We start from the raw sequence: 21,464 nt of genomic DNA, 5'->3' as shown, positions 1-21,464 counted from the left end.
AACATAAAAACATCAAATACAACAAGTTGACTTTTTATTGTTAATTAGAATAGACAAGGAATGCTTACATTAAGGGATTCAGACAGTATATAGTCCTCTATAATGATGAAGACATCGCTCAGTGCAATTGTCCAGCAAGATATACTCACAGCCCCAGCCCTGTATAGACTCTCTCCTGGTCCTGTGGTATGTGTTTAAGTAGAAATCGCCAATATACTAAAATGTGACAAACACCGAACTTGTACTTTTCATTTATTGATTCAATCAAATCAGCTCTTGAGTTATGAAAGAATTAAGAATAAAAATCCTTCGTGGAACTCTGGGTTTTGCACATGTCCTGCTGTTGAATTGGGAAGGTCCAATGCTGCAAGCTTCAGGATGGGTAACCCCTGAATTCTCACGCACTGGGAGCGTACTGCATTGCCAGCCGGTCAAACTCATTCTCCTGTTAGGCACAAAACAACAAGAGGATTGTCATACAAGAGCTAGATATATGTATGCATGCAAAGTCTTACTGCAGTCAGCAAACATTTCCACCTCATCTTCACTGTGCTGTCTGTACTAAAGAGCAATATACCTCAGATGCATGAACACAGTAAGAATATACAGCATTACACACATGAGGTCTGTCTTTAATCCACAGTGGGAAAGGTTATTGGTTACACTCTGCTGTACTGGATTTGAGTACATGCGATTCTGAGAGGCAGCAGGGGTGCTTTGAACCTCTGATTGTTTAAAAGTCCCCGGGACTTGAGGATAGAAACAAAACATATTATACAAAGTGCATCTAAACAATGTTATTTTAATTTTTTATTTACTAGTCGCCAATTATTTTCTCCCAATTTAGAATATTCAATTATTTTTCAGGCTCAGCTCACCGCTACCTCCCCCGCGCTTTTGCAGGAGAGCGAAGACGAACACACGCCGTCCTCCGACTGCTTCTTTTCACACTGCAGGCTCGCCACGCAGCCACGTCAGAGCACAACGCAGCTCTGGGCAGCTTAAAGGCAAGCCCGCAGGCACCCGGTCAGACTACAGGGGTCGCTGCTGCACGACGAGCCAAGGACCCCCCCCGCCCCCCAACCAACGAGGCAGCGTTCAGCCAAAACCACAGCCACATGGAGCAGGCTGTTACCACTGGTGCAGCACTCAGCACATGAAAGCTTCACCTCTTACCTTTGCCAGGTACTCTTTAACAAAAGGGTGCCCCTTGTGTCCATCTTTCAGCTGAGAAAGGTAGCGGTTTGTTACCTAGACAGAAGATTGAACAAGTTATTGAGAGATGGCAGTATAAAGGCAGCAGACAGGACGTGCAGACTTGTACTGCACACGTTTATGATGAAATCAGAACATCAGTGTCTCTAAGCCCATCAGAAAGACTCCAGGCATAACCTGGAAGCCCCCATACACCCATCTGATCTTGTAACGTCTTACCTCTGTAGCCTTCCCGAGGTGCTGTGTCAGTACAACAAGGTTTATGAGAGTCTCAGGATGACTGCTGTCCTGCAAGAGAGAAAAAAGGTATTATACAACTGCATTGCGATATACAAGCAGGGAATCCACTGCTAGGGTAAAAGAAACACATTAGAGGCACAAGAACCTGGCATCCTGCCCTGAACCCACTGCAATTGGAATACAATCTCCAAACCAACACCCACGTGCAGATTCAATATAAATCAGATAGGTGGCAGAATAGGTCCTTACATACAGCAACAGTATATGATATATGCAGTGCAGGGTGTCCGCTGGGTGCTGTGACAGTGGCGTTAGGGACAGACCCTCGCACCCCTACCTTGTCCAGTGCCTCCTGCAGCACCCCTTCTGCGTCCTCCCACTTGTTCTGTGCCATGTGGCAGACCGCCTGCCCGTTCAAAAGTAGCAGAGTCGGGGAGTACTTATCAGACATCTCCTGGAAGATGTAGTAGGCATCCTGCAGCTTCTCACCTCCCTGGCAAACAAAGACTTATTGAAGGACCCTGCTTGATATGAAGACCAGCCCTACATTAAGACCACCTCTACTGCAAATACCCAGAGGCTAATACAGTTGTATTAGAGGGATTCTTCTGGATTGCATAAGCGTTATTTTGTTCGGATCCATGATGTAAACAGTTAGGGTTGGCGAGTAACAATGCTGTTTTTTGTTCTTTACTAATAAATATCAGGGATAGAAATCAGACTTGTTGCAGAGCAGTTTCGCTCATTCTGGGCTGATTAGCCACAGTGTACAGGTAACAAACTCATGTGTGCCTTCGACTCACAGTAAAACCAGGAATGGCTCAAACCGTTATGCAACAGGAGTCTTATTTCCCCATCCCTGAAATAATCATAATTTCAATCAGCACAAGAGAGCGATCAGGATCTGGTATATACCCTAGCATTAGTACTAATACAGAGGAAAGCTCATGTCCGGTCAGTGCTGAATCAAACGGTCGTCTCAGTAACACGTTGTAGTCCTTAGCTTTCATACACCTGACTGGACAATGTAAATTCTGAAGTAACATGCCAAGGGTCCCCTATAACAGTTAGCAAAGACCCTTACCATCCCCAGGTTCACCCAGGCTGTGGCAAGCTGAGTCAGGGTAGCATCTTCATCTTGCTCCTGCATCTTCTTCAGCTCCTTGCTGCAAAAAAACATCCCATGACAAAGACCTTAGTACATCCTTCAATTTATGGGTTAAAAACACAAATTCAGTTTATTCATTTGATCATGTAGAAGGGTCATTCTTCAAATAAAAAAATGATTAACTTCGACAGCTCAGGTAACAATGCTCCATAACGTAGCGTGCAAATTAACAAGCGCTGCTAGCATGCAATAAAAAAAGTTAATTAAAATGTTTTACAGTTATGCTTTCACTTCAATTTAAACCTGAGATTTCTTTGAGAGATATCTTTTATTAAATGCACTTGCTGTACTTCAGTTCAGGCAAACTACCACCCAGCTTTACCCAGAACGAACTTACCGTGCCAAATCAAGCCTGTCGAGCTTCAGCAATACCTGTATCGTCATCGCCATGCTGAAAACAGAAAAGAACAAAAGAATTAACAGATTTAATAGACATGGCCCATTGTTCACCAGCCCTCCCCATCAGTGACTCTCTAGCGACACCTGCAGGTAGATGCAAGAATGGAGTAGCAGAGTAACGTCAAGGGGACAATCCTTGCACAATCCTTGCACAGCAAGGTCATTTCATGAAAACGTCTACACACGCTTGCTGCCCTTGTCAGAAGCCTCTACTGAGCACAGGCGTTCAATATACTTCCAGCACAGCCACTTACCACTCCATGCTCTCTCCCTGGTGCAGCGTGCGCAGGGCTGCGTCGGTGTTGGAGTCGTGGAAGTAAATGGAAGCCGCCATCAGCAAGAAAGAGGTGTTGGAAACATCAACACTCTTCCCCATCCTCTTATCCAGCTCGGCCACAATGGCGTCTCTGGAATTATTACAGTTACAACAGATTTCTTCTGAAGCTGACTACTGCGCAGATAATCCAGGCCTGGAAATAAAGACTCCTGTTGCATAGCAGTTTCACAAAGTCCAGGTTTCAATATAGAGCTTGATTAGCCACAGTGTACAGGTAACAAGCTCAGGTGTGTCTTATTAAACTCATAGTAAAACTAGGAATGAATCCCACTGCTATGCAAAGGGAGTCTTATTTCCAAGCCTGTGCTGGTTTCTTATTAGTTATAATGTACGTGCACACAAACCACAGAAGTCTCACCTTTTGGCCTCATTAGAAAGATATTCTGCAAACATTCTGACAGCCTGAAGTTCCGCTGAAGAGCTGGGTTTGACATCATCCAACACCACACCATATTTTCTCTGCATAAAATTCACACCCAGTATAGTTAATAAAGTCACTCACTTACTCCTCTTCACATTAAATGAGAAATAATACATCATCAAGTAACCTTAATAGTTCACTGATCTATCCTGGCATGTCCACGGCGTTCTCTTCAAGTAAACATGGTTCTAGCTTATTCTGTTCAGGTAAGTATTTCTAAAAGACATAACATCTGGTCCAGAAGCAATTGAACAATATGGGAAGGTGCAACTTTTAAAACACTATCTGGTATTATTATTCTTTACGATACAGAAGTGCAGTGGAAGAGGCTGTACAGTACCTACCTGGGCAATGTAAGCTCTGTACAAAAACACATCTCTCTCGACTTCTTTCTCGGGGCTTGATGGCTGAAAAAAACAAAACTATTACAGTAAGGGCAGAAGCAATCGTGGAAACACTACAGCTGCACGCTTCTTCACCTGGGGTCGATGTTTCCTCTGGTCTAGAAGTCTGCAATCCACTTAGTTGTTCTGACAGTGATATAATAAGGAGGGCAATAAGATTTACTGTGATTTTAATAAGGCTCCCCTGAGCTCGCTACCTGTACACTGTGGCTAATCAAGCGCCAAGTAAAACCTGTAACGGGTGAATCTGCTGTGCAATAGGAGTCTTCATTTCCATCCTTGTGACAATAATAACAACAACACTATTACTATAGTGATACCGGTAGTTCTTAAAAAAATACAGCAACCCTAGCTCATTAAAAAATAAACGGACGGAATGTAGGGAATGTATTTAAGTTGTTTTTTTGTTTTTTTTGTGTGTGTGTTTCATAAACAGCCAATCAATCGCTCCCGAGTGATGAGAGACGGGACTGTAGCTTTTAATCAAGTGTAAGTAAGCTGTTTCCGCTCGTGTTTTACCTTGATTTTCTGTGCCTCGTTGATGCATTGCTGGTAGCTGCCGATATAATATGAATTTTTCACATCAAACAGCTCATCAACTTCACTCTGTTGCTGGGACGCCATGTTCACTGAATGCAGTAACTTCCTGAACACGTAGGAAACACTCACGTCATCTCCGAACTCAAAGCCACGTGGTACTCGGCCTGTATCAGAGCGCTATGACTTCTGGGCAATGTAGTTTTTAAGTCCGTGGACTTTTTTTTTTGTTGAAGTCAGTTTATAATAAATGGCACTATCACACATGACAAGTGTCAAGCGCTCCCTGTAGGGTATTAAGCACATCAATCCCACCTGCTGGACGATTAGAGCATTACACTTGCATGTATGCCCCAATGCCGGGGTTCTCAACCAAGATCCTGGGGACCCCCTGTGGCTGCTGCTTTTCATTCCAGCCGATCTCTCAATTACTTAAACTAGACCCTTAATTGAACTAATAATTTGCTTAATTAGACCTTTTTACTTGTTTTCAACTCTTAAACAGTTGCGGATTATCGATGTATTGCTGAAAATCTGCGCTGGATTATTTGTAATTGTGTCAATACACCATTATTACCGCTAAAGTCGTTTTAATGGCACGGTGGAAAAACTTTATTCACACTTAGAGACGTTGTTACGGACATTCAGTCTGGAAGGGCGTTACTAGGAAATGCAGCACTTCCCCGAAGGTCCTTGTATTCCTTGAACGGATGGTTACAGCAACGGTCACTCTTCCGGCCCGGGATGGGAAACTAGATATTTTAGGAAGCTATGGGAACCCACGTCATCAGAACAGCAATGTGTGCTGCATTTAAATGCTTAGGTGATGTGCGTTGTATTAACTGCATGCCATTATCGAAACATGACCAGTCACATTTCTATAGCGCCTTTCATCACAAGGATCCCAAAGCGCTTCACACACACATACAGACAAAAGAGAAGAAAACAAAATCTTGTAAGCGTCTCCAAATAACTAAGTATCTAACTTCTCACTTCTCGCTATTTTAAATTGATCCATGATTATTGCTAAGCAACCCGCTGACAAGCGCTACTGAGATTCTAGAATGGCTCCAGGTGCCAAATTGAAATTCCTTTCATTCTAGAACGGTTCAAGGCCTCTGCCTGTTTTTTGAATAATGTCTTTATCTGGGATTGTCCATGTGTGTTTATTTTTTAAAACCTTCACGACATTATTCATCGGGCAGAAATGTATTTTATATAAACTCTCGCATGCATGTAATGTGTTTCTATTTTACACGTGCGCAGCTCCTCATTGTTCTGCTAGTGTACATTTCCTGTGGGAAACAATACACTCGGGAGTTTTGAGGGATAATTGCTGGAAATCGGGAGACGAGGTAAAGGAAACCTAACCTTTGTTCCGATCAACCAATTGTCCCGTTTCAAGGCTGACCCGGTGGTTTTTATTGGCTAGCTTCGATGTCAGTCCAGCTTTCCCGCTGTCCAGTCCCCTCAAATTTGAAACTTTTTCTCCGGGAGTCAAGTTACAAGCGCTTGTAACAGATCCGTGAAAACAAAACAAAACAAAACAAAACAAAACAAAACAAAAAAAACAACAACAACAACAACAACCCTCCCTTCTATTATTTACACTGATGTTTACCTGAGGCAGGTTCAGAGTGGCACGACACGGTTTGAATTTAACCGGGGAATTGTTTGGGACAGAGAAGGACTCATTTGGAATAACTGCTTGTTTGCATCGAAAAAAGTTTGAAAAAAAAAACTAAAAAACGTTTCACAAGCTAGTGTAACTGAGTGGAGTTTTTTTGTTTGTTTGTTTGTTTGCAGACTGTAGTGTCCGGCGGAGAGGGAAGCACACACACACACAGGTAAGAAATTAGTCATTTAAAACAAACAGTGAGGTATTTGGGAGTGGTATAAGTTCATTTAAAACAGGAAAAAAAAAGAGAGGAATTTAAACGTCTAAATAACTAGAAGTAAATACTAGTTCTTGTAATATGTAATATCTTGTAATTGTAATGTAGAGTAATATAGTAATTGCCCCGTCAAGAGGAGGCGTAGCCTCTCCAAGAGATTTTAAAACGTACTGGTTAGTCTTACATCCATGAAATGGTAGCCGTATCAGTTCAGAGATGATAGACGCAGAGAACGAGATGTGATACCTTTTTATTAAGCAAACTAACCCATAATTGATCACACGCTTTCAAGATGTCAAAGGTCTCTCTGCCTGCTTTCACCCGAAGAAACCTTTCCAGGTCTTGAAAGCTTGATAAAAAGGTGAGGCTAAAATTCTTTCTGGTAAATATTTTTTGTTTTCCATTTAAAAAAAAAAAAGTATTTATCATAACAACAATGAAAAACACATAAAAATAAATAAATACGTTGGTGTATTAATAGATGGTGTCAGTTTTTTTTTTTAACATGACAGCTGTCATTCCATCACAGTCACCCACGCGTGGCGACACGAGCGAGTTTGACAAGTCAAGATATTGAGAGAGGGAGAGTATTTTGGCCGATAAAATTAGCATTTCAAAAAATATTTTCTTTTTGTAAGATTTTGTTACATGCAAACATTGAGGTGTGTAAGACAACAATTACGTGTCGTATTTAGTACTGTATATTAGCTAATGTCATTTCTGTTAATAATAATAATAATAATAATATAATAATAATAATAATAATAATGTGAATCTAATCTTTACGTTTTAGCTAGTTTATATTTTTGCAGGGATGGAAATACGACTCCCATTGCATAGCAGTGTGATCCATTCCTTGTTTTACTAGGAGTTTAATAAGACACACCTGAGTTTTATACCTATACACTCTGGCTAATGAAGCTGGCACTAAAATCTGGAATGGCTGAAACTTCTATGCAATAGGAGTCTTATTTCCATTCCTGTTGTGTGTTATAAAATATAAATCGGTCACTTTTTATGACGATATCAACTGCAATATTTTTTTCTCTGTCTTGCTACATTGAATATTTGGTACAGGTGCATAGTGTGTGTCAGTCTTCTGGTATTCATCATGCGTACTGCTTTACAAAGAACCACTGTGTACTATTGCTGTTTTTATGAGAAAAGTCGCATTGGTATATGGTGTTTGTTATGTATGTATCTATGTATGTGCGTATGTATATAATTCGACATTTAGTTGAAAAGCCCACGTCTTTGGCTGGTGTAGCTTACTAATACCTTACCTGTAGTATAATATATTCAGCCAGACTTTTATAAACAGACCTTTACAAAGCCTGATCATACTATACTGGTTACAACGCATTTTACCCACGGAGTTGTGCTGTTACCTGACAGGTGCGGTGAGTGACAGATTGACGATCCAGTCAGCACAATTCACATGGGCGGGGTAGGGCTGGCCTGGCTGTCGCCTTGGCAACGGCTAACAAAAGCGAGACAAGGTCGTGATGGGTTGAAATCAATACAATAAATAAATTTTAATAATTTTTTTACAAATTGTTTGGGGACCATGCTCCTTTCTAATTTGTTCTAGTTGCAGATTAAACTGTCAAAAGTTAATTCACCCTAATAAATGTTGACTACTAAAAAACAATCCTTTTGGAGGAAGGTAAAAAAAAAACCCACAATCTCTATGTTTTAACTGTGGCTCAGTATTTACTGTACCCTGTGGAACCCTTTAATTCAGGAGATACAATCTTGTTGCCTTAAAAAAAAAAAAAAAAAAAAAAAAAAAAAACCTCTACAAGCATACCTTAGGTTCTGAGACAGGTTATCCAAACTGAAGCTAAGATAGCTGAGTTGCCCCCAGGCAGGCTGTAGCTATCCTGTCAGTGTCTGCTGTTGATAGTTGCACAGCTGATAGATGCATGTCAACATGAGTCTGCATTTTACTGTGAGATTAACGCATTAGTCAGACCTGAGATATATTTAGGAAACAAATTCAGGTTGGCCAAGCACAAACACTGCATCGGTGTAATTTAAGTCATTTTAATTCAATGCTTAAAACATATGTTTTAATGCAACACACTGAAGGTCGATTTGCAGTGTGGCATGCATTCCCAGCGAAGATTCAAGGTAGCATCACGCAGTGCTCGGTAATCAGTGGTGCCAGGAGGTTGAAAGCAATAGATTATGGATCATACTGTATCATTAACCCAGCCTTTGAATGCAGTTATAGGCTACATTCTTGCACGATCCTGGAGTTTTTACCATGCCTCCTTATCAGAACCATTTACTTATTGTTTATTTTTGGGGTACCCCATGGGGGTCCGTGAGATGGTTTCAAGGGGGTGCAACATCTACAAAAATGCTTTTTTTCCTAAATGATCGTGACAAAGCAATGCTCCCCAGACCGGGGGATCAGTTTGCTGCTGTTAGTGTGGGTGCCTGGGGTTGTTTTGAATGTAACATTGACGTCAGCTGATGCCTGCGCTAACAGCATGTACCATTATGCAACAAAAGGGTGTGACTGTCAGGAGAACAAAGAAGGCAATTGCAGTGTATTAATGCGCTTAGAACTTTTTTTAAACAAATACATAAATTAATGCAGGATTTCTGCCAATGCATAAATATAAACCGTACCGCGCCTGCTTTCCTTTACCGGCAGGATAAAAGTGCATTTGCAGTCAGACACAGTGTACAGCTGAGCACAGTAATTATGGAGCGCTTTCTCAAACTTCAGTCAGGAAGCGCAAGGTGATGCGGGGCCTCAAGTCAAGGAAGTTTGGGAACCCGTAGTTTACTTGTTACAAGATATTTGAAGTTAATGCTTTTGAATTTACTTGACGTTTCTGAATGACAGATTGTCAGTGAAGCCCCTGTCTCTATATTATTCTGCCTAACCTTTGTTTCTCATTGTTACAGTATGATAAATTATTCATATTCAAAGAAAATGTGCAGTACTTTTGCATTAATAATGAATCTTCCTGGAGGTGAAAAATAATTGCGCAAGACAATAGCAAAATTCAGCCGTGAAAGAGTATATTAAAACACAGCCGTGCTTGTGTTGCAATAACAGGAGGTGCTTAAAACATCTACAAGAATTGCTTCATGTGCAATTTTCTTATTTTTGTACAGCACATGCATTGGAAACACGTTTCAGAAATGCTCTTGTCACATCTGTAAGACGTGGGTGGGCGTGTGTGTAAATATGCTAAATCATTAGGCCCAGGTACTGAATTTTCGATTATATTTGTAAGTGTTCGGTGGCTTCCTCTAATCACGTTGAGTGTATTTTCTCTTGCACTCTTTGTATGGTAGAACTGACGCACCAAGGTATACACGAGAAATTCAATCTCAGCTTCATTAGAGGTTGCGTGAACACTGACACATGCTGTATTACTGTGTGTAATAATTTGCTACTGGAAGGTTTTTGTGATGAGTGCAGTATTTCGATTGTGAGACTGTTGCGTTTCTACAGTATTGTAAATATGCATTGTAGGTGTGGCTGTGTTCGGGGGGGGGGAAGAGGCAGGACAATGACAGACTGTCCGCCTCGGAGATAGTGATGACATCATTCCAGGTGCATCTGTCCTCTTTCACTTGCCTCGCTGAGTACAGGACAGGCAGTCTACTCTGTCACTCACTGAGGCACAGCTACAACTCGCGACACCACAGCATCTTTTTCAAATCCATCCAGTTTAGTTTACAAGTTCAAATAAATACAAAGCCATGGAAGAAATGGATGTGGACTCTGAGCTCCTGGACGGTGAGTAGGGCTAACTTTAATGCAGGTTTAAATACTAAAAGATTAACTTTAGAAGATTCGGTGACAGTCATATTTCTTTCATTTAATGCAATCAGTGTTTTAGAGATTTAAATACAATTTAAAGGGTTTTTTTTTTTTTTTTTAATTATTTTTATTTTGCCGCGTGTTCAAAAAACAAACAGTTCGTCGTGTTAGGTTCATCTTTTCTCGTCAGGTTCTTTGACAGCCCCTATTAAAAAGGTCACTGTTTCAATAGGAGTCTGCTAGTTCTGAGCAGTTTGATGTCTCTGTTTGACTGCAGGGCAGCAGCTTCTAATTCTTCATGTTATAAAGCCTGCGAGCTTCCCTGCAGCGCTCTGTCTCAAGCAGCATCGCGTGCTTGGAAGCTGTAAACAAAATCTCTGAATCTGCAGTCTTCAGAGGCTTTTATAATTTGTGTTTTTTTATAACAAGATAGAAGTCAGTTACACAGATGTTAAAATTCTCCACCAGATAGGACGACAAATCCTGGGTAAAGAACTGGCTAAAAAGATTTTAAGCAATGTATCTTTCAGATTAAAATTAAATTAAATATGTGCTTATTATTATTATTATTATTATTATTATTATTATTATTAGTATTATTATTATATTTTAAAGTTTTTGCACTGTAGCAAAAACTTTGCAAAGTAAATGGGGAAAAGCATGTACATTCACCATGGCAGACATCTACAAGGAAATAGTAATTTTGCAGTTCCTGGTAACCTGGTGCAAACATTTGCAAGGTTCTGATGGAGAGACACAGAGACAATTCGGACTGACCCCTGGCTCCCATTCCATACTGCGTGCTGGGATGCATTCTGGAGATTCCAGCCTTGACTTTTCCTGGGAAAGCAGGCAGCCAGCCCCTCAATCACAGGCAGAGCACAGGATGCTCTGGAAGAGCTGAGATGAAGAAAAAGCTGTTTAACCTATAGCCACTTTTAGAGATGTAATGTAAGAGGAGAATATGTTTGTTTAAATCCTAGGAACATAGTCCTATAAAGTGCCCTTTCATTTGAATTTTGAATATTCGTCACCCCAAACTCGCTGCTATAAAATGCAAACTCTTACTTTGCTGAGCAGTTTTAAACCGTGACGTCAGAACTGAAGTGACCTGGTCTGCTGCTGCGGTCCATATATATATGGTAGGGAGAATTCATCAACTGAAAACAGGGCTTATTGTGACAGCTTGTGTGTCTGTGCACAGGTATGGCCAAACAATTAGCATCACTACAAAATGATTTCGCTAAAGTCTACTGGAAGCGTAATAGTAGTACAGTATTTCATTTTGGAATGCCACATTTTTATATTTGCCAGTTTTCATTGAGTTTATGGAAAACGACAAGCAGTCTGTAATTCAGTATGTTAGTGTAATGTTATTCGTCAGGTTTCATTCGACTTTATGAAACAAAATTAGTACATTCTATAGGGTTATGTAAAACCTTTGTCCATAGCTGCATATGTACAAAACCCTCACTTACTGTTTGCAGTGTTATGCATGGTCTGTCTTCTCATGAGACGGGCCAGTGAAATGGTGTTATGGAGAAAACTGCTGTATGAGGGTTTTTTTTTTAAATAAATGCAACAGCTCAGCTAAAGTGTGACCAGCCTAATGACCTGCAGACTCTGCACACGCAGGGTTAAACCCTCCAGGGGGCTTTGAACAGAGGACCCCTTCTCTGCAAGCCTGCAGCCTTATCCTCACCCCCCCCCCCCTTCTAGAGCTGGGAACGTATGGGCCAATCAGAGACCAGGATCTGCCAAATCTGCACAAGAGGAAATGCAAAAATAGCCCAGAATTGCTAGCAGTGACAGAGAGGCATTGTACTTCTGCTCTTAGATAAGAGAGAGACCAGATCCTGCTCTGTATTGTGGTCATTGTGTTCCTCACGGTGATATGAGATCCTCACACTCACACACACAGCTGGGCACAATGATGACTTTGCATACACGTCTGTCACAAGTGCCGTTTGTGGGCTCGTGAAACAAACCACGGCATTGTCATGGCACCTAAGGACACAGTTTTGCATGTTTGTATGGGTAAATCATTCCCAAATAAGCCTCCCTCTTCCTTGATTGATCTCCTTCGTGCCCAGTAGCCAGTTAAACCCAGCCAACACAGCAGGAATGCCACAGAGCTGGCAGTCTTCACCTCTGGTACCTAGGTCAGGGAATTTAACTCTCTGTGTTGAATGCAACCGAGTGCTGGTTTTAAATAGGCATAGGGGCTGGATCATTAGTTGTGCTTTGCTGCAAGTGGAAGCTAGGGGTGTAACGAATCATTGTGGTTCCATGAATCAGGATACTTTCTTAATGTGATATGGCATAAAACCAAAAACACTCAACATGGTAACCAAGATGAAAAAGTTATTCTATGCCAGAGCTCTCCAAAGCTCGCCATCTTCCTTCAGCACTAGGAACCTGGCCCTCCAGGGTTGGGGTTTAAAAAAAAAAAAAAGAAAGTGACACATGTCTCAATGCTATGATCTGGTGTCATATCAGTGTTGATGTATCTCTCTGCTCTGTCCCAGTCTCACCATCTCCCTTCATCTCTGCCTTCCCCTATAGACAGCATGGATACCTTCAGCACGAAGAACCTGGCCCTGCAGGCGCAGAAGAAGCTGATGAGCAAGATGGCGACCAAGTCGGTGGCCAACATGTTCATCGACGACACCAGCAGCGAGGTCCTGGACGAGCTGTACCGCGTGGCCAAGGAGTACACGCAGAACCGCAAGGAAGCGCAGAAGGTCATCAAGAACCTCGTCAAGATGGTGATGAAGCTGGGCGTGCTCTACCGCAACAACCAGTTCAACGGGGAGGAGCTGGCCCTGGTGGAGCTCTTCCGCAGGAAGGTCCACACCCTGGCCATGACGGCGGTCAGCTTCCACCAGATCGAGTTCACCTTCGACCGGCGCGTCCTCTCCACCATGCTCAACGACTGCAGGGAGCTCCTGCACCAAGCTGTCAGCCGCCACCTGACGGGCAAGTTCCACGCCAGGATGAACCACGTCTTCAACTTCTTCGCGGATTGCGACTTCCTGGCTGCCCTCTACGGGCCCTCGGAGGTCTACCGGCCACACCTGCAGAAGATCTGCGAGGGCATCAACAAAGTGCTGGACGATGGTAGCCTCTGACCTTCTCAATGTCCGTTATCTCAACCCATTCCCTGATTAGGACAGGGATGGAAGTGAGACTCCTGTTGCGTAGCAGTTTCGACCATGAGCTTGATTAGCCACAGTGTGTAGGTAACAAGCTCAGGTGTGTCTTATTAAACTCATAGTGAAACTGGGAATGGATCAAACTGCTATGCAATGAGAGTCATATTGCCATCCCCGACATAGCGGCTAATATTTAGTTTTTTGTGCAAGTGATAAAATAAGACTTAAATTGTAGAATGTCATTCAAAGAAGACATGAAATGAAGATGTGATATTTGTTTTCCACTTTGGGGAGGGCTAGTTTACCAAACAAAGTCAGGTGCATTAAAGAAGCAGCCCCCTGCAATTGTAACGTTCTCTCGACCAAAGAAACGGGACTGGATGGAAATAAGTTATGTTCATTTATATTTATGGTTTGAAAGTTTTCCTGAATTGCAATTAACTGTTGCGAATGCGGTTAGTGCAGGAGGCAGGGGAAGACTGTTGTGGCAATAATAAGATATATAAGACTGAGTGGCAGTGCTCTGCCCAGCACCTGGATACATTGAAGATACATTACCGAGGCTGTTTATACCCTGACATTAACAAGTCCAGGCACCTTGTACAGGTATACACAGCTGTGTGGCGACACCTGAACATGGTGATGTGTACGGAGCTTGTGCATCCCCAAACAGGCACCCCAGGGAAACGAGGACCTGAGGTGGTTGTTGCTGCCGATTCTCTGCATGCAGCCAAACACGTGCGTTTTATTGAAATGTTTTATTTTATGGTGTATTGTTGCAGTTTGAAACGCGATTTCAGTCGATTCCCAAGTAATTCACCACAAGCACAGAACCACCCCCTGGTGAATCAGGGCTCAAATGGGAAAAAATAGAACCTAAATAATACACTGTTAGCGCACATCAAGTTTGGACCTTTTGCCTCGCCCTGATTAACATGCAGGTACATTTTGGAGGGAAGGCAGAGGTAAAACAAACTGTCTGCTGCATAGCGGTTCAAAGCATTGTCAAGCTAAATGAATATCAGATTAAATGCCTGTATGCTCCACACAGAAAGAAAATAGGTCATTTTTTTTATATTTGTAAATATGAGGTTCAGCTGTACATCTCATGCCGTCTTGTCTTTCAGAAGCACGTTTGCACCAGGTTTGAATTATTCTCATTGCTGTTAAATTTGTTATTATTGTTTTAAAATGTTTGATGAAGGCAACAATGATGTTAATTCAATTTGTTGTGTGCTTACTTTAAAATAATAATTGTGTAATTTTTTTTTTTTTAAAAACATGTTTTTTGTGTTTTCTTTTTATTGCTCAAAAACTTCAGTCCGGCTCTTTTGTTCTTTGACTGCATGCTCTTGACTGCCTCTCTCCATTCTGAAGTAAACTGCCCAGACCCACCATCACCATGACAGCGTACTATGCCCTAGAAATAAATCTAGCTGTGGCTTATCCGGGCTGGATGCTATATTATAAAAAAAAAAAAAAAAAAAAGTAAAGAACGTCAAGTGATTGTCGCTAATACAATCATTTAATCAAACCTGTCGTGCTTTTCCTTCCGCTACATCGGTCTCCAGTGTGCAGTTTTGAAAGACACATTTTTTTCTATTTGTCTACAAGAGCAAACTGCAGACCTACTGCCTGGGTCACTCTGTTGAACCTCAAGAGCCAGGAAGGTTTCCAAAGGGGGCAAGGCGCCACCGTCAGTGTTTCAGTCCGAGCGCGCCGACCGAGCTGGTGAAGCAAGCAAGAAACCATGTGGCATAAACATTGAGTCTGAAAAATACTTCAGAACACCTGATTAAAATCAAGCTATTGTGTCCCAGTTTTTTAAAGAAACGGTCATCCTAGAAACATGATTAGTTTTCCAAGCAATTATAAGCAGTGGGATTTGTGCAATTGCTTGTGTCAATCAGGTTTGTGTGTGTGTGTGTTTCAAATTAAGATTGTGAAATTACAAAACTGCGTACAGGACAGAGGAAATAAGTGGCGCGCATGTGAGCCATCAGAACCACTCTGTAATCACTGCTCTCATATTATTAACACCTAATTGTCCGAGCTCTTATAAGTTCACTAATAGAACAACCCCTTATCCTCACATTTCATGCAGCACATATTGGAAACTGTGTAGGTTCGTGTTACCTGCGTACACAGGTGTGCAAGGTTATAGATGCTTCTATCAAACTTTTCAGCGTTAGACACCTGATCTCAAGTTCTTTCTGAACCAGTTGGTCTGGTTTTGATGAACCTGCCCATGCGTGTTTTTCTATCAGAATATTTTCCACATGCTCTGGATCTAGGAAATCATGACCTACCTTTAGAATGCTGATGTCACAGGGCAGAGGCTGGTTGGGATTTGGGGACCGCCCACGCCGCATTACCTTAACCACTATGCAAAACCAGGCCTATGTGCAGGGGTGGTTATAGAGTCTCATCTCAGCTGACAGGGATTAGAATCCATAACGGAAGTGCATCACACAACACTGACTGTTCCACTGAACACCTGCAACGTGAGGTACATAGATTTATCCTGCCTGCTGTAAATGACCACATTAAAGCAGATGACCAAGCAGCTGTGAACCAACTGGCCAATTTGGAATCCCACAAGCGTTCATGGAATCATTGGCAAATAAACAACTCAAGCAGTTAGATCAGCCCTTGGTGGAGCAACGCACTTTCTACAGCACCGCTAACAGGGAGTCGCTGTGGAATTTTAAAACGTTTAAGATAATTGCTCCATTATATGGGATCTGTGTTTGTGCAAGGCGAGGTGGAGTGAGCGGGTTTATTTCATTGCGCACATCTCAGTTCACTGGGTATAGGAATTGGGTGGCACCCTTTCAATGATGGGCTCTAAAAGGATAGCCCCTCCCCAAGTTAATAAGTAAAGTTATTTGTGCTGTAGTGTTGTAGCAGCCTTTTCAAATTAGTCTATAAATGGACTGGGCAAGATTAGCTAAAGCTCTGAACAGAAGACTGCTATTGAAGAATGAAGTAAAAGATGAAAAGTCATTTTATAGGAAGCTGAAGTACTTGAGTTTTTAACAGAGAGAAAGTTACGTCATTGTTTTTCCATCACCACTTAAAACGAGTTGGCACTATAAAAGGCAGAGTGGAACTGAGTGAACTGTGCAGAGCAACTTACAAAAATGTAATTGGTTCTCAATTAGTAAAGACAGGCTGCTGCAGCTGGTAAAGAACAATTAATCAACAGAACAGGAATCACCGACAGTGTGCAGCTTTAGAAGAAATAAAATCTGATAATGAACAGAAGAATAAAGGAAAACCATGACGCCTGAAGGTTTAAATAGAAAGGAACAGCAGATTGTTCTGACTATGAAGTAAATGACTTCACAAACGCATCAATAGATTTAAATAGAAGTGCAGGCTTTTGATGCCATGGCAACTACTCTACACTTTCCCTTGACAAAGGCATGTTAAAACATTGGAATAAAAAGACTGTTCCCCCAATTACAGTCAAATTAATTTAGCTCTTACATGTGAAACCAGTGTATGGCAGCACTGTGTTGCAGCAGGTAGCAGTAAGGAGAGACCTTCCACCAACAGCCACCAGGGGGCGAATGCAGCTTGAAGCGCTCTGGCTGCATGGAAGGTCAGTATATTGGCGCACAGTGGTGTATGAGACGCAGTCTTTGGGATGGACAAGCTGAGGACATTAAAGACCCATTGAGACTATTTTAGAAGAGCAGGTCTCAGCCGCATTCCAAGAGGTGAAATCCTGGCCTGGTTAAATTCCCCCTGCCCTAACTATCAAAATACCCTCTGTCCTCTTCCCCCCCAGGTCATGAAACAGGACATGAGATACAATATTATACACCAAGATCACAAGAGATCATATTATACACCAAGATCTTTTATTTTTTATTTTTTTTTTGTCAGCTGCTTATAGTAAGTCAGAAATTCTCACCAAAAAACAATAACATTTATATATATAAAAAAAAAAAAGCATTGTCCAGTAGCCCTGTTCTTAATCGTGTGTTATACTGCATTTTTTTCTCTACAATGACTGGCTGAAGAGATAGACTGCAGCCACTGCACAGTACTGATGTCACAATGGAGCAGCAACCTCTGCAGACGCCAGGCACTGATTGGCTGAGGGGCGCAGAATGCTCGTACTGTAAGTTATTTGTACTGAAACTATCTGACTGTTTAGAATATCTGCAATTCTACAATATACAGGGTGTGCACAGAGAACAGGCCTTTGCTTCCTTCGCTCTACTGTAAAAAAATAAAAAAAACATACAGAATCGTTAGACTGTGTTGGGGGAGGATCCTTGTCTCACTTCCAGAGTTTCTCTAGAAGTGCAGATTATTCACAAGGTGGTTCATTGAATCCGTCACACTGTTCCAAGCAAATCCGAGCTTATCCCGCCCTCCCTGCAGTTTTAGGCCAATCAGAGCTCGTCGTGGCGCGTTCTCGCAATGATGGTGAGTTTTGACAGCTCTGCACGAAACTTGCCTTCGTTGTGTGTCACTGAAAACAAGAAGAGAGAACCATGAACACTAGGATCAAGCCGTGGAAGCACTGGGCTAAGGAGCCTGGCACGGCTTTATTTATTTGATATAAATCATTGCATTACATTTTTAAACAACATACATGCAATCTTATAACACAAGCATACTCTTCAATATGTAACAAACATTCACACATGTAGAAATCTACACCCACAACCCTTACCCAGATCAGTGATTTTTATCACAGTGTTTCATGATATAGAAACTAGCAGTAGCCCAGCGCCCAGCCCTGGCTTTGAGGACTACCCTTACAGGAACATCACTTCAATGGAAATTCAAGGACTGATCGCACGCATCACATCACTCGGAGTGCTTTAATATCCATCGATTCCAAATAATTACAATGACATGATGGGAATTTCCATGTGGTTTTGCCATGAGAGTAGAAATGCGTGCACATTTAATACTGTTTTTTTTTTTTTTTTTTTTTTAGTTGGCAAAACAAAGCTGGATAGAAATAATAACACAAAAGTGGGTATCAAGCAACCATCTGAATGCAAATTAAAGAAAATCATGCTTTTCAGGCATCAGATGATTATCTACTGAGTCAGTAACAATTGGCCAGGCAGCTGTAGAGTAATTATCATTTACACTCCCAGCTCTGAGATGATTTTACACGCGCCCAACTGCCCCAATTCTAATTTGCACCTTTGCTTTACATTTTTTTTTAAATAAGATATAGATATATATAGGAACCTGAACATGGTACAATTACACACGCAGCGACTGAAGGGTGATATGAGGCGATCATGCATTTTCGTCTTCCATATGCCCCCCTATAAAAGACTAGGAGAGAGGTTTTCATACTTGGTCTCTGTGTATGAAAGGGTTAGACTGACAGACTGGGAAGATGGAGAGTCTGGCTCACCTGTGCTTTCTCCCACTGTGTACTCCTCTGCTTTCAGTGCCACGTCTTTTTGTCCTCCGACCGCAGCCTGGGACTGCAGAGAGAGAAGGAACGAGAGAGGAGGTGTGAGAGAGAGACAGCGGGACACCTAGAGGAGCGGATCCAAACCAACAGGGGCGCACTGCTCCCAGGGCTCCCCGTTCAAGAGTCACAACGCATGCTCTGCCAAGACTGCTTGCATTCAAACTGAATTCCTCACCCATGCCAGGGCTGCAGAACACGAAAACCAGCCTGAGTGAATGCATTTAGAATGTTAAAAAGAAGCCATGCAAAACACAATGTAGTTTCAATATCTATTTTTTTTTTTTTTTTTTTTTTTTTTAAAAGTACTTTGATATTGTAAATGAATCCATAAATAACGAATCTTCATATTTCATAATATCAGCATTGCTTTCAGCCTTCCTGTCAATGTGATGCCTGCACTAAAGATGTATTTTTGTGGGCAATTGAGTGCATTTATAATTCTGTTCTATAGCAAACAGTACAGTTTATTCTCCCTGGGTGCTTGTTTTTACAGTGTGCATTTTGCATGATAAACTACCTACAGCTTCCTATATAGCAGCGATTCCAACATAAAACATTCACCTACTTGGCCTATCTTTAAAACTTCACCTTTATGCTTCACATGCTGTAGCTGGTGTTTTCTAGGGCTGGAGGAAACTCCGTTGCAACAGGGGAATATTTCATTAAAAAAAAACATGCCCTCACAAAAGGAAAAACAGGCTGTGCTTTGGTATTGGTGTACTTACGAACGCACTGCCGTATTCAATCTTAGCGCCCGTCACCTCGGCCTTGAACTGAGTGAAGAACAGGTAGGACTTCCCCTGGGGTCTGTCAACGAGACAGAGAGAGAGAGTGAGAGAGAGAGAGAGAGAGAGAGAGAGACGGTGAGAGGGCAGCCTTTGAGAGGGTGACGAGGTCAATTGCAATACTGAACCGAGTTCCAGCCTCTCACCTCCACACGGAGCAGGAGAAGAGCCTGTCGTCCTCACTCACACCCACACTCATCTGCCATTGCTGGAGAGAACAGTGCAGGAGTTAGTATAGATTTCTTAATGCCACAGTTTTCCATTTTTGTCAGTTTTTCATGAAGCATATAGACTGAAGCAAAATGAGTTCATTCTCTATTGGCCATAGCAGTGTGCAGGGAGGTTTTGGGTTTTTTTTTTTAGGTTTTGTTATATTAGTGATTGCTTGGAGACAGAGATGTGAGGGTACTCACCTCATTAGTGCCACCCTGGGAAGCATAGGTGAAGCTACAGCTGTATTCCCCCTGAGCAAAACAACACAGAAGAGTTAGGCAAGGCTGCTTCATCTGAACAACACCATGCATTCCAACAGCCAAAACATCACAAAGCAGGTGTGATCTGCTAAGACACTGAATCTATTCAATTAGCTATCCGGGGGGAGTCGAGGGAACAGTCTTTGTGGCTTGAGACTTTGTTTGGCACACCAGTCAAGTCTCAGGGTTTGATACAGCAACATTGTCACAAACTAGGTCTCCCTACACTGGAACTAGGTTTGATGCCACTGTTCCTAGAGACTGGAAGACAATGCGATCTCAGTGGTAGAAGCTGCAGGACTGGTGCAGAGGACAACACTTCAGTACCAGGGCTCAGTCACAACTATAAAGCTAACCTATACAAGGCAATCAAATGAGGTGTTTTCGAGGTGTTTTTCGCTGATGCAATTATTACATTGTTAAATCTAAACTGATTTTAAAAAAAAAAAAAAAAAAAAAGGAAAATGTTCCTTTAGTGTATTCGGAAGTGGCGCTGTAGCTTTACGCAGCGCACCAGTCCGATCAATGTGGCCATTGTGTGTCTTCAACACTGACGTGTCACTCAGGTAAGCGCTACTACATGTTTGAGTTCGTTATATACAGTGCAAACTAATCCACCGAAAATACCGCTTAGGTAAATTTGACAAAATTAATGTGAAGTACAATTATTTTGTCCTGATCTTAAAACGACAAACTTAAAACGTTGGTCCTCATTACAATCTGTATTGTACCTTGACTTCATCCTTATATAAATATATATATATATATATATATATATATATATATATATAATTATATACTTATTATATTATAACCTAATCAGTGTAGTTTTCACATACAGTACTTTATCAAATACACTTTTTGGGCATTTTTATTTTGCCTATATTTTTATTGTATTATTATTATTATTTGCCTCACTTCATGTATTTTCTGCGCTCTGGCTCCGGGACGGTTCGGTGTATCTTACCATTTTCTGGGAGAACGAATGCACCACTCCCCCGGGTCTGACATTAAACTCCTCGGTCTTAGTTCTCTCCTGGGAAGCCGATGCGGATTTTGCAGTTATTAATAATAATATCAAAGCAAAATTTAACAGAAACAGAACCGGAGAGGCACAGAACTTGCAGCCGCTTGCAGAAGCCATTTTGTAGTCCGGAAGTACAGCGAGGCATCGGGGACAAACT

At 41.8% G+C, this 21,464-nt stretch overlaps 3 protein-coding genes across 5 annotated transcripts; 1 reads left to right on the top strand and 2 right to left on the bottom strand.

Annotated features, from left to right (window-relative positions):
* Window positions 1-17: 17 nt before the first annotated feature.
* LOC121301528 (coatomer subunit epsilon-like) lies at window positions 18-4,846 on the bottom strand. Its single transcript, XM_041231009.1, has 10 exons — window positions 4,704-4,846; window positions 4,125-4,187; window positions 3,718-3,818; window positions 3,277-3,429; window positions 2,961-3,014; window positions 2,540-2,621; window positions 1,793-1,948; window positions 1,435-1,503; window positions 1,177-1,251; window positions 18-445 (listed from the first exon to the last, which is right to left on the bottom strand). The coding sequence occupies exons 1-10, from the start codon at window positions 4,806-4,808 to the stop codon at window positions 398-400; spliced, it is 906 nt and encodes a 301-aa protein (XP_041086943.1). The 5' UTR covers window positions 4,809-4,846; the 3' UTR covers window positions 18-397.
* Window positions 4,847-6,109: 1,263 nt separating this feature from the next.
* On the top strand, window positions 6,110-15,324 carry LOC121301487 (tumor necrosis factor alpha-induced protein 8-like protein 1). Of its 3 annotated transcripts, none has more exons than XM_041230941.1 (2): window positions 6,110-6,977; window positions 12,972-15,321. In XM_041230941.1, the coding sequence occupies exon 2, from the start codon at window positions 12,977-12,979 to the stop codon at window positions 13,535-13,537; it is 561 nt and encodes a 186-aa protein (XP_041086875.1). In that variant the 5' UTR covers window positions 6,110-6,977; window positions 12,972-12,976; the 3' UTR covers window positions 13,538-15,321. The 3 variants fall into 3 exon arrangements, with proteins under 3 accessions (XP_041086875.1, XP_041086874.1, XP_041086872.1); XM_041230940.1 differs by having other exon boundaries at window positions 6,112-6,568; window positions 12,972-15,320; XM_041230938.1 differs by lacking the exon at window positions 6,110-6,977 and adding an exon at window positions 10,156-10,382 and having other exon boundaries at window positions 12,972-15,324.
* Window positions 15,325-17,408: 2,084 nt separating this feature from the next.
* Window positions 17,409-21,443, bottom strand: LOC121301488 (myeloid-derived growth factor-like). Its single transcript, XM_041230942.1, has 6 exons — window positions 21,248-21,443; window positions 20,221-20,271; window positions 19,954-20,015; window positions 19,748-19,829; window positions 18,960-19,032; window positions 17,409-18,050 (listed from the first exon to the last, which is right to left on the bottom strand). Exons 1-6 carry the CDS (start codon window positions 21,422-21,424, stop codon window positions 17,971-17,973), a joined length of 525 nt encoding a protein of 174 aa, XP_041086876.1. The 5' UTR covers window positions 21,425-21,443; the 3' UTR covers window positions 17,409-17,970.
* Window positions 21,444-21,464: the final 21 nt, after the last annotated feature.

The sequence above is a fragment of the Polyodon spathula genome, chromosome 27, assembly GCF_017654505.1.
Source record: "Polyodon spathula isolate WHYD16114869_AA chromosome 27, ASM1765450v1, whole genome shotgun sequence".
Taxonomy (NCBI): Eukaryota; Metazoa; Chordata; class Actinopteri; order Acipenseriformes; family Polyodontidae; genus Polyodon; species Polyodon spathula.
Note: the sequence above shows the minus strand (reverse complement) of the source record. Positions and strands in the feature narration are given on the sequence as shown.

What these genes read in the sequence shown, in the direction of transcription:
- LOC121301528 (XM_041231009.1), bottom strand. Translation starts at nt 4,808, where the DNA reads ATGGCGTCCCAGCAACAGAGTGAAGTTGATGAGCTGTTTGATGTGAAA. An exon ending in CTTTCTAATGAGGCCAAAAG is followed by an intron (nt 3,430 to 3,717) that starts GTGAGACTTCTG and finishes TAATAATTCCAG; the next exon opens with AGACGCCATTGTGGCCGAGC. An exon ending in TTAAAGAGTACCTGGCAAAG is followed by an intron (nt 446 to 1,176) that starts GTAAGAGGTGAA and finishes TGTGCCTAACAG; the next exon opens with GAGAATGAGTTTGACCGGCT.
- LOC121301487 (XM_041230938.1), top strand. Translation starts at nt 10,346, where the DNA reads ATGGAAGAAATGGATGTGGACTCTGAGCTCCTGGACG. An exon ending in GGACTCTGAGCTCCTGGACG is followed by an intron (nt 10,383 to 12,971) that starts GTGAGTAGGGCT and finishes CTTCCCCTATAG; the next exon opens with ACAGCATGGATACCTTCAGC.
- LOC121301488 (XM_041230942.1), bottom strand. Translation starts at nt 21,424, where the DNA reads ATGGCTTCTGCAAGCGGCTGCAAGTTCTGTGCCTCTCCGGTTCTGTTT. An exon ending in ATTCGTTCTCCCAGAAAATG is followed by an intron (nt 20,272 to 21,247) that starts GTAAGATACACC and finishes TGTTTTGCTCAG; the next exon opens with GGGGAATACAGCTGTAGCTT. An exon ending in CACAGTGGGAGAAAGCACAG is followed by an intron (nt 18,051 to 18,959) that starts GTGAGCCAGACT and finishes TCTTGTTTTCAG; the next exon opens with TGACACACAACGAAGGCAAG.